Below are 12,337 nucleotides of genomic sequence, written 5' to 3'. Positions count from 1 at the left end.
AAATATATAATGCATACAAAATCTTCATAATGCATCAATTTTCTTTACTTAATGTTACTTTGAAATGCATTTCACGGTCGTTGTTCTATTGCATTAGGTTTGCAATATATACTTATGTTTAATTTAACATAAATAGATCAAATCACTGTCGTTTTCGTTTGGTGAATGGGGGAAGGGTGTGGGCTGAATTTGGGGACGTGGAAAGGTTACAGGCGGGTCTTGCTTCTCCAAACTCATGCGTACTTTTGAATTCCCATACGGGACCATGGCCTTCTCGTCGCAGTGCCTGAGGCTCGCGTTTTTGGTATTCTGTTCTTCTTTTTGCGTTCTCGCACAGTATGAGAAATACAACTTTCGAAGTTTCCCACGGCACGAGCTTATGCCCCTTGAGTCGGCGTACCGACACGCTTTGGACAAGTACGGTGAGGAAAAGTGGCCCGAGGCCGTGGAGTTTCTGGAGGTGAGTCTCCGGCTCTATCGCCTGCTCCGGGACAGCGAGGCCTTCTGCAACCTGAACTGCAGCACGGTGCGCCTGGACGACGAAACGCGCTTCAGCGAGTTCCCGGAGCTGCGTGCCTTCGGTAACGTGATGAAGCGGGCGCAGTGTCTGAAGAGATGTAAACAGGGTTTACCAGCCTTCAGACAGACGCTTCCCACCCGAGAAACCATTGAAGAGTTTGAGAAACGGGAACCTTACAAGTACCTGCAGTTTGCCTACTTTAAAGTAAGTTTACTGTGCATTATGAAAGAAATCTGTAATAGAAATTCGAATGGATTTAATGTTTACAATGGCTTTTGTATTGATTTTTGGGGTTGTATTGACGGATGCGAACCAATCAACCCCTTGGAATCCCTATTTTTCATTTTAACCATATCTGTTTTTGTTATGAATGATTTCAGAGTGATAATTTGGCCAAGGCTGTGTCTGCTGCGCACACTTTTCTCCTGAAACACCCGAATGACGAGATGATGACGAGAAATATGAACTATTACAAGAGTTTACCTGGATCTGAAGAACATATGAAAGACCTGGAGACCAAGTCTTATGAGGTAAGACCCATAAATACAAAACTGTCGAAGAAAAAACATTTAACATCTAACGGAAGATCACTTTTAATCATCATCTTGTATCATATACTCTGTATCATCTCCTCACATTCAGATTGTTCCAAACTATCTTTGTTCTGCTAAGGAAGTTCTATCTCATCCCCCATTGACTCCCATAGTATTTATTTTCTCTTCTATGGCAGTAAATGGGGATGAGATCTGTTTGGTTTTGGGTGAACTATCCCTTTTAAACTGGTGATATTTTATACTATCAAAAATACAATTTCACAATATCTTTTCTTCTTCATACACATGTTAAATTACATTTATTCTAAATTAAAAAATACCAAAACATATTTTTTATGTGTTTTTAGATAATGATAGATTTTAATGCCATATTTTCAATGTTGTCTCCAACTTTGGACCCCACAGCATTTTTTTAATCTGCTGTGTGATCCAAGCACAGTTGAATGTATCAGATCCAAGCACAGTTGAATGTATCAGATCCAAGCACAGTTGAATGTATCACATGTGCATTTAATGTAATAAATAAGGTTGTATTTATATCACACTCATGCATAATTGTGGCTCTTGTTCAGTCACTGTTTATCCGAGCCGTGCGGGCTTACAATGGTGATAACTTCCGAACGTCAGTCACAGATATGGAGCTGGCAATAAGAGACTTTCTTAAGGTGTATGATGAGTGTATCGCCGCTACAGAGGGATCCAGACAAATCAAAGACTTTAAGGACTTCTACCCCTCCATTGCAGGTTGGCATGAACTCATTGCCAACAGTGTATGCTTTGTAGCTTTATCTGAAACATAGATGACATGATATCGTTTTCTCTGTTTCACTAGATCATTACACTGAGGTTCTGGAGAGGAAGGTTGGCTGTGAGGCTGAGCTGACACCAGTCGTTGGTGGATTTGTTGTTGAGAAATTTGTAGCAACCATGTACCACTACCTCCAGTTTGCATATTATAAATGTAAGTCAGGATGGTTCTCTGGATAAACTATATACGTGAACTGATAACTGGGTGTGAGAATCAAAGATTAAAGACTTTCGGAGCCCATTGTGTATCTACCAGAAAAAAATACTTCAGCTTTTTGTGTTTCTCCTTTATTGTTGTCTAGTGAATGATCTGAAGAACGCTGTACCTTGTGTGGCCAGCTACATGCTCTTTGATCCCAGTGATGTGGTGATGAAGAATAATCTGGAATATTATCGTTATCATAGAGATAAATTTGATCTCAGTAATGAAGACTTCTTGCCTAGAGCGGTAGGTGTCTCAAATCCCTGATATTGTAATGAAATGCAATACACACAATCACATGAGTAGTGTTTGCTGGAGATTGTTTCATTTCAGATTCATTTGTGTGATGTTTTGACAGGAGGCATTGCGGTACCACAATCAAACAACGTTACAGCTGCAGCTGCGGGAATTTGCCAAACAGAAGCTCTTGCAGGATGATGAGGTGAGAGATCACTACTTGTAGTACTCCATGTGACCACTTGGGTGTAGCCCATGATAAATAGGAAATCCTATTTTAGTGTAAGAGAGAGTAATTGTTTTACACTGCCCTCTAGTGACTGCGTAAAGGAAGGGGTTTATTGTAAGGAAGCTTTATTGCATGAAAATATAAGATTAGATTACATTTTCATTTATATAGTTTACAATAATCAAACCAATGTTTTTTGTTTTAGGGTGAAGTTGCAGAGTTTCTTGATGAATACCTTGATGCCAAACAAGACTGAACTGCATTTGCACTGAAGTAGAAAAAAGTTTAAAGGGTATTCCCTATCCTTGACTATTTTTCTCTTGTATTTATTTATGGTTGGTTAGAGGTGTTTACAGATATTTTTTTGTACAAATGTTACACATGCAACAGAAATCTGTCAACTGTGAAAAGATTTACTGCCATGTTTTATTTGCTGTTGGGTCGTTCTTTTAATAATTTGCTTTTCTGTGTTGAACCTGATATCCGGCCATGTAAAAGCACATCAAAAACTATTTCTGGACTAAATTAAGGCATTTGGGCACAACTGATAGAAAAACAGCATTTTTTTAAATCCAATGATTGGTTATTACAAGTAAATAATGTGGATAAAGACCATAAAAAAATCATAATTTCACCACTTTCCAAATCTGTCTTGAACTTCTTTGGCACAGGCTGTTTTGCATGTGATACATCACTGGGTCTCATTCTGGGTGGAGAATTTGAGACTTTAGCATTTTGGGAAGAACAGACTAACATCGGACTTTGATCTTTTTGGCTTAACATTTTTGGCTTAAATATGCTGTTGATCATTTCACAAACGTTCAGTTGGCAAAATATGTGTCAAACGGGATAGTGTAGGTCAAACTTATTTTTCAAATGCTTAAAACTTATAATCAGTAAGATTTAAACATGTTGACTAAATGTAATTGTAAAAGATTAAACACAGGATCTTTCTCATGCAAAACACGTTTAAAGTTTAGTAGCAAACGTGGAAACATACTTTTTATCCAACTTCCCTCCACCTAAAGAACCCACCCCCACCCACTTCTCTCCTTTTCTCTGTGGGTTTTTCCTACTCTGGTGTGATAAACTGCACAGATACTCCATGTTCAAACACATTTAAATAAGCCTCTGTTCTCCCGCTGTGTGAGTGTTTGTATGCAGAAGTGATACTGAGCCTTAAGTTTTTCTGTCAGAAATGAAAAGACATGGAACAATAAATCAGGCCATCCTTTTTTAACTCCTCTCTCTATCTCTATCTCTCTCTCTCTCTCTCTCTCTCTTGTAAAATCATGTTAAGTGGCCCCACAGGCCGGCTTACAAACATACGAAGACACCTAAAATACTATGTGTTTTCAGCCATATTTAAAAAAGGAAATGTTTTTGTGCCTGCTTTTAGCTCCCACCACAATGTTAACACCATGCAAGTAAAAGTAAAGTTGACATTTTCCCCCCAGAGTAATTTATTTGTTAATGTTCGGTTAGTTTTCCACAATTTTGTTTAGTCAGATACCCTGTAGACATTGCTACAGTGTAATGTGTGATATTACCAAGCAGTTTTAACATCTACAGGAAAAAAAACATCACAAAGATTTCACTCGCTCATTCAGAGAAAACTCCATGTCACAAAACAATTCAGAAAATCAGCACGAATATGATGAGAGCCAATAAAACATCCAATGGCCACAAACAAACCACACTATGTGACCAATCATTTAAGGTAAGCATCTGTCTCTTTCAAATCTTTACATACAAAAAATTCTAGATTCATATTAAAGCAATGACCTGCACAGAACATCTAGAGACTGTAAGTCTAAAATCTGATGTTTGAACACTCTTTGTATTCAAATAAGATCCCATGAGCGGAAATACACAATTACATAAAGAAGGTTTCAAATGCTATATTATTTAGAGGACTAACACTGTTTTATATTAAATAAGTAACATCTCTACTAAACAGAGAGGTATGACAAAGGATTCATTGAAATTATATTCTACAATAAAAGTTATTACAACATCAGCTGTACAATTCTTGAAAACATGGTTACATGAAAAGATCTTAAAAATGAATTCACCCTATACAAACAACATGCAAACATACTGTACCTATAGTAAGGTGTTGATTTTGTATAAGTAAAGAAAATCATTGAAGTATATTTGCAAATGACCCTGTAAATGTGGGGATTTTACTCTACATACAGTAGCTTACTCATTCTTTTATCGTTTAAACATTTAACAATGTTGATGTTTTGAATACTGTCACTCTACTTCACCGCACCTTGAGAACTAAAATCACAATAGAAACCAAAACCATTAAACCAAAAACCTTAGCATGCTATATAAATCGTTGACATTGGCTCTGGCAATTACAATAGGATTGTTTTATTTTAATAAACTAGTTCTAAAATAATGTTTTTATATTTGTAATACATGATATAAATATGCCCGATAAGTTCATGTAGCCGGAGGTGATAAATGAATTAAGATTTTATACAACATTTAGGGGCAAAATATTTGTTTTAAAACATCAATGACACATGTTAGATGATTCACCTTTTCAGTGAGATAACAGATAATAAACCTAAATGAAATCATTCTGTTTAATTTATGCTTAAGCGAGGAAGCACATTCTTTAACTGGAGAAATAAGCTTAACATAAAAAACTATAATACTGGCATTGAAACAGAAAAAAATATTAACCTATGACATTTTTCTTATCATCCTTTACTGTATTGTTAACATATCCCTTAATCGGATAATATTTCAATGTTTTCATGGGCATCAGGAGAAACCAAACTTATTATTTATATATGCTGACAGATCAGAACTCACCCTTAATTCCTCCCACCAGAGTGTCTCACCTATTTGTGAGTTTGAAACGTTTAACAGCGGTCAGCGCATCCTCAAGAATGTGAACTTATTTATAGGGGGACAAACAAATGCTCATTGTATTCTAAATTTAGAGAAGAAAGCTATTTATTCTGCAAGTTATGTACTGAAACCAACCAGAATTCACCTCCAGTTCCTCTGGCAAGAATGTCTCACCTGTCCGTGAGTGGGCAACTTTCAACAGCATGCACAGAATGCTAAGTTCAACCACAATCTATTCACTCACTCTTTCTTTCTTTGTATCTCTCTCTCACACATATACAAGATAAAAAATTATGAAAACAACTATAAACACACTGCACCAGCCCGCAGTCCATCCAAAGTCAGACTTAAACATACTGGGTTATTTTCAACCCCTGGTTGGGTCAAATAGTGACAAAACCAACAGTTGGGTTATAAATTAACATGGTTGTTACAACTCAAATCCTGAGTGGTTTCATCCCATGGTTAAGGTTAATGTAACCCAACAGTTGGATTCATCCCTTTTTGACCCAACCACGGGTTAAACATAAACCACGATTTTACAGTGTAAATCCATGACAATTAATCAACACAATACAAAAAATATAAAGACCAAGAAAACCAGAAGAATATACCTAAACTAGCATTACGCCACCCTATTCAATGGATTTTCGTGAACTCTGGGACGATCTTTGTGTTAGTGTGAAAGTGGACAGCAATGTTCACACATTAATGGCTTTGTACTGATGCTTGTGTAAGCTGTGGGTTTGCGAGGGTGCGTGTGGCTGTTACACAGTCTGCTGTAATTCAATACACTGCGTTTGTCTGTTAGTTCCATTGAGTTGGTAGTGGGAGCTCTTTTGTTGCCTCTTTTTGTAACACCATACCCCCAAGGCCACTCCCACCGCCGCTGCGACTATGCCAACGATAATAGCAGCGACCATTGGTCCACGGCCCGATGGGCGGCAGGGGTCTTCTGCACAAGCACTCTCCCCGGCTCCTTCCTGGTGGTCCGGGCTGTGATCTCCATCTCTTTCTATCTCACTCTGAACATCGGGGATACTAGCTGTGCCTTGATCAGGAACATGCTCTAGAAAGGGATCATTGTCATTGGTTTCCCACATGATAGGTGTAGGCATGTCGGTGAAAACAGGTGTACTGTCCAAATGGACCATCCCAGAGGGTGTGGCTGTGTGCTCGGGGCTCAGCCCCTGTTGGCTGGTGCTGACATTTTCTGGAGCATAAGATGCTGTGTACATCATGGGCTGCTTGTGCAACACAACATCATCTGAGCTTGTTGTTGTAAGAGTAACAAAAGTGGTAGGTTTCATGTACACAGCATTGGGCGTCTCGGTTACATTATCCAACTCCAGCTCTGCCTCAGATTCTGTTTTCGTTGGTGTCTTTTTCTCCAGTTCATCTTCTGTAAGTTCCTCAGAATATGTTACCACTGGGTCATCCTTCACTCCCACAGGCTTTTCAGCTTTGGTTGTCCCTCCTCCAACTTTTTCTTCTCCTTTCACATGAATAACTTCCTCATACTTTACGTCCTCAGGATGCTTGGTAACTTCAATGTGTTCCTCCAAGGAGCTGTCAATCAAACCCCTAGTCTCCACAGAGCTTTTGGTTGCATCCTCAATCACCTCTAGGTCCGTGTGCCCAGTGACAGTTTCCACCTCTACTCTGTGTTCCAGCTCCGCCTTCCCTGTGGACAGACCCCCTTTATCTCCCCCTAGGTGAACAGGGTATCCGTCTAGCCAGGAATCCTCTGTGCTTCCAACACTCGGACTGGTAGGTTCTTCAATAGGTGGATCTGTCGCGTGTAAAAAATATTCAGAGTCATATTCCTCTGTGATCACTTCTGATTGGTGGGAATTTTTTTCGGTCTTGTGACTCTGGTCTATAACAGGGATATTAACATAAGAGTCTGCGGTTATATGTGGATGCTCCTCTCGGTCCTGGAAGGCCTCTGAAGGAAACCAAAACATGTGTTTTTGACTGAGCTGAGACACTGGAGGGTCGGTTGCTAAAACTGCGTCGTCCTCATTGGCCTCCGACATGACAGTCGCCTCATGTTCTGGCTCAGAAGTGGGTTTATCTGTTTCATGATCAACGGTTCCTCCTGGAGTTAAGGAAACTTGATGCACCTCCCTTGGATTCTCAAAGAGATGGCCATCGGTGAACTTATCTTCGTAGTCGATGTGGCCTTCAGGATCATCTGCAACAAATAAAACATCAAGGCTCGGACAGACACACCCAAAAATTAAATAAAACCTTTGAAATGCAAGGCGTATGTGTCTCTTTCCCACGCTCAATGAAGCTCTCATGATTTGCAAAGTTATTTGGATCATTGGTTTACCTTTGAGACAATGTTCTACCAGGCCGTACCATTCTCCACAGCTATCACAAAATAGGCTAAATGCTGTCTGTCCATCGGGCAGTTTGTACCCTGGGTTACAGGCATACAGGAGTTCATCACCCAGGTCTAACCCAGTTTTCCCCTGTAGATGTGAATTTGGAAATGAGGGTGGTTGTCCACATGGAGCATCTAAGTGTGGAGGGGAAGAGAAACAGTGTAAGTCATAGCGGTGAAGAGTGTCCTATAATAATGATTTAATAAAGAAATTTCACAAATAGGTTTTGCCTTTGCTTTTAATAAGTCAGTACTTCTGTTAGTACTTTCTGTATGTATGTCAAGCTGGTTTGCAACAATGTAAAGCTGTGAAAAGTGCTTGAAATACAGCCTTTCTTTGAGTGATTTTAAACTGACCGCTATCTTTCACACAGAACACGCCCGGTCGTTCATTGTCGCTGGTAACATTCTCCAAATGGATGTCAACTGGCCTCAGAGTCCCATGGGCACTACTGCACACTATGGTCCTGAAATCACACATTAACATGTTGCAACTTAATTAGAGGAATTCTTTACCTCATTTCTTGCCCTCTTCATGACACGGCAAAAGAGTGACATCATTGGTACATTTGGCTTATGTTGGCAGATAATGCTCTATAAACATGCACGCATTTCATGTGTATATCGCTATCGCACTGTTAATGTTCCCAGTGTTTATAAATTTACCTCTCAGGTCTGTTTTCTGTTATACAGTATTTGTCTAAGATTGTGTCTTCAAGTGTGTTTATTTATAATTATCAGTTATAATTGATATACTTATTAACCGAATTGACTGTCTGAATGAAAAACTAGGGTTATTAAAAACTTATTTTATTTAATGATATTAAATGTTTTTACTTTTACATGTCAAGCTGATACTGAATATACTGTGCATATCCAAAAACAAGAATGCCAGTTTTGTCGCAGATCTTTCAAAGACATTCCTCCAAATGTTTCTCGAAAGAAGGAAGATTGCTTACCTCACCTTTTAACACTCAGCTGTGAAGTCTTAATCAGAATTATGAGTGTGTGGGTTTGGGAGTCAAGTGGTTCAAAACCACGAACAGACTGACGTTTGGGATCTCTTGGGAGAGTGTTAAGTTACAAGGTAACACCCAGTGTCAAAGTTTTAAACCGAAGCGGTTTTCTTGAGTTTGGAATGCATGGAAAAGTCCATGTTTATGTGATTTATGACATATAGTCATCTCCAGGAAATCCCTGTATAATCTACATGTTATTCTGAAAAGAAGACCACTCCCTTTTTATACCTTGCAGATGTAAATGATATTCAACAATGGTCTGTGCTTGTCATACATGCATAAATTCACACTTCATCATAGCAGAATGATTTTTGGAAGCCTATTAGGCAGGATGATAAAATACTTTCAAAGTTCACACAAAACAAACTCTTTATGAAATACTACAAAATAATATGAAACTATTTATTTAATGCAAGGTTACTGCTTCTAAAGTCCCCCCAGAAAATAGTATATTATATAAAGCAATATATTTTGACAACTGGATATATTCCATTTTACACAGAATAGATAGTTTTGGTTCACATTCTGAATGTGATAATTAATCAGAGATTTGTGCTCACTAGTAAAGAACTACATCAAAGAAAAGAAGCAGCACAGAAAATGAACCGAGGGAAGGTGCTGATGTGTTCTCTCACACCACCTCTGGTCCATTTCCTCTCAGGGCCTGAGGTGCAAATAGAAATGTTCTACCTGAATTCACAGGTAGAATTCTGTATGTCTTTTAACCGCACACACAAACACCAATATACACACATACACAGGCTATATCTCATTATCATGTTTAAAAATGCACACTGACCATTCACAACAATAACACCTTGACCGACAGCATAAGCCAAAGTTTAATTCTGTTTTTCATGTAATGAAAGTTCTCACCCTATGCCTGGCCCAGAGAGCCAACCACGCGAGCAGGCTGAGAAGGCACATTCCAACACTGCATGATGCAGATCCGCCCACGATGCCACCTGGGCCCCTTGAGCGATACAGGCATTAGCTGCTGCCCCGAACCCTGCCTCTTGTCCACCTTTTGAACCGTTCTCCAAATCCAGAAAGAACACACGTCCTATTGAAGAGACTGATTGACACATACAGTATTATGCCAAAAATGCATAATTTGCATTACATTATAGTGAAACACTGCATTACAAGAGAGACATTGCATCTAACAGAGAGAAGGACATCAGAAAAGAATGCAAGGATATAACCACAGCTAGTTAGTATCCACAACTAGTATGAATGGTATGAATTACAACACCAAAAGTTTGTATTCCAAAAGTCATACATTTGGCATTTACCAGGTCATTATGTATCAACAGGGTCAAGTGAGGCCAGTTACTGCAGGACTGGCTTAAGCATTTGGGACAATGGTGTTGTGAACACAAACGGCAAAAAAAAACATATAGACAAAATAAAATAAAACGTCGACAGGAACAAAGATCAGTTTCAAACAGGCTCCGTGTGTACAGGTGGCAACGTTAATCCACGCCCGCATACAAACCCCAGTCTTGTTCAATACACTATTAGTTTGTCACCGTTTCACACAAAGATACTAAAACAGCAGTTTGAGTCAATTCCTGTGTAAAGCCACTGTAACAGAGCTCACACGCAGCCTACAGATACGTCAATCTGCATCACTGTAGCTGTGTCATAGGAAAGCAATGCAGTTTCATATACAGAGCTGTAAATTATCAGAATCACTAATCGTGGCTCCAAAAAAGATTATGGGATTATATAACCAGACATGCATTGTAAGTATTTTTAGAAGGTTTTTTTTTGCCTTTAGTAATGTAATGTAGAATTTCTTTCTATTATGCCTAAACAATATTTTATCTAAACCTACATACATCTCAATTAACATCATTGTTTGGGATAATGTAATCTTGAATACATAAAGTTAGCAGGTTGGTGTAAGTGAGGTAAATCCAGTCTGAGTCATAGAAGTCAGTAGGGCATCTGACTAATCAAACCCATTAAGCCACCACAAACAGCCTGTCATTTATCAATCCTTTGTTACAAATTCATTAGTGTCACATTGATGAGTCTGTTATGCTGATGTGAAGATATTATAGCTTTGTGGTGGATGAATATGAAATTCATAAAAAGAGATTTTAATTTATATTTAAGATATCTAAGTAAAAATGAGTAAAAGAGTACATGTGCGGGAGAGCGATATGTAATCATTCTTAAGAAATGCAAGCAAGAACTCATATTCATTAACATTCCATAGGATAGTAAGTCGAAATAATGATTTTACTTTATCATGTGGTTTGCATCTATTCTATTCTATTCTATTCTATTCTATTCTATTCTATTCTATTCTATTCTATTCTATTCTATTCTATTCTATTCTATTCTAGCAACCTTCACATTTAAACACATGTACACATCAAAAACAAATATTACATACATTCACACCACTCTCAAAACTTAAGCAACCTGGACACACGCAAGGGCATCCATCCATCACCTCGACTAAATGTTTATTGCAGAGGCGCGTGAAACAAATTACCGCACCCAAACCATCAAGAGAAACCCACCGTCTGCGCGAGAGTGACCGACTGTTAGGCAAGCCAAGCATCCCAGAAACGACAGGAGCCCCAGCTTTCGGTTACGCGGTCGCCTCATCATGTAAGGTTGAACGTTCAGGAGGAAAACTCTTCCAAACTTAATTGGAAAGGTGAATTGTCCAATTTATTTGCGCACCCCCACAGAATAGGTCCGAATGTTTCGATGACCTAGAGAAAAGAACTAATAGGCGCAGTGGCGGAGGTGCAAGGGGAGGTTTATCTGACCAAGAAGTACATTACAGAGCTGATGGTGCGCTCGTGCGAAAACTCGCACGGCGTTGTCAGTAAATACGTCATGACTCAGAACCTGTGCAGTGCCGCATGAGAACAGAGGCGCTAAGCATTGGGATTGTTCCAGTGCCTTGGGGAGTCGGGCGCATAATGGTTTGTGCTACCTTGGCACGGAGAAAGTTTGCCACCGTGTAATGCGTTTCTTCTTTTCGGGAGTCTTAATTTTGGTGCGTCTTGTCACCATAGCGCGCCTGGCTGCGATTCAGTTCAGAACGAGCGGGACAAAACTAACTGTGCCTGAATGGGATCCAGTTATATTCTTGGGGCCAACCTCAAGACACCGTCACTTTGATGAAGCTGCCCAATATGGGCGCTATTGGACGCTATGAGAAGGGAGAGCATAAAAGCTGTCTTTGCCCCCCACCACCACCCACAAACCCCGACTCACATTCATACGATTGTAAAGGCTTTTTATGCGCTTGTCTGTGCTGGAGAAAGACAGCAAGACACTGAGTTTGAATTAGCAAGCTTGCTTTTTTAAACCAGGACTGTGTGAGCTGGGTATGACTGAACAGCTTTTAATGTTATTTACTTGAGAAAGAGCCCCTAAATGCCTTGGTTCATTATAGAATCAAGGCTTAACCGAAACAATTTCAGTTTAAGCAGGCGCGCACGCACACACACACACACAAAACTAACCACATCATG

General features: G+C 39.3%; 2 protein-coding genes across 2 annotated transcripts; one reads left to right on the top strand and one right to left on the bottom strand.

Moving 5' to 3' along the window:
- The first annotated feature begins 238 nt into the window (after positions 1-238).
- crtap (cartilage associated protein) lies at positions 239-4,236 on the top strand. Its single transcript, XM_079484003.1, has 7 exons — positions 239-724; positions 901-1,050; positions 1,647-1,818; positions 1,907-2,035; positions 2,184-2,329; positions 2,442-2,525; positions 2,755-4,236. The coding sequence occupies exons 1-7, from the start codon at positions 266-268 to the stop codon at positions 2,803-2,805; spliced, it is 1,191 nt and encodes a 396-aa protein (XP_079340129.1). The 5' UTR covers positions 239-265; the 3' UTR covers positions 2,806-4,236.
- susd5 (sushi domain containing 5) lies at positions 3,999-11,456 on the bottom strand (the record flags this gene model as incomplete). Its single annotated transcript, XM_079485068.1, has 5 exons — positions 3,999-7,617; positions 7,759-7,947; positions 8,170-8,279; positions 9,708-9,906; positions 11,369-11,456. The coding sequence occupies 5 exons, from the start codon at positions 11,454-11,456 to the stop codon at positions 6,188-6,190; spliced, it is 2,016 nt and encodes a 671-aa protein (XP_079341194.1). The 3' UTR covers positions 3,999-6,187.
- Between the last annotated feature and the right edge of the window lie 881 nt (positions 11,457-12,337).

Source organism: Barbatula barbatula (assembly GCF_947034865.1).
Source record: "Barbatula barbatula genome assembly, chromosome: 21".
Lineage (NCBI taxonomy): Eukaryota > Metazoa > Chordata > Actinopteri > Cypriniformes > Nemacheilidae > Barbatula > Barbatula barbatula.
The sequence above is the reverse complement of the archived record's forward strand: the minus strand, read 5'-3'. Positions and strand labels throughout refer to the sequence as shown.

Coding starts and splice junctions, on each gene's coding strand:
- crtap (XM_079484003.1), top strand. CDS start 266: ATGGCCTTCTCGTCGCAGTGCCTGAGGCTCGCGTTTTTGGTATTCTGT. Junction 725..900: donor TGCAGTTTGCCTACTTTAAA/GTAAGTTTACTG, acceptor GAATGATTTCAG/AGTGATAATTTGGCCAAGGC. Junction 2,526..2,754: donor AGCTCTTGCAGGATGATGAG/GTGAGAGATCAC, acceptor TTTTTGTTTTAG/GGTGAAGTTGCAGAGTTTCT.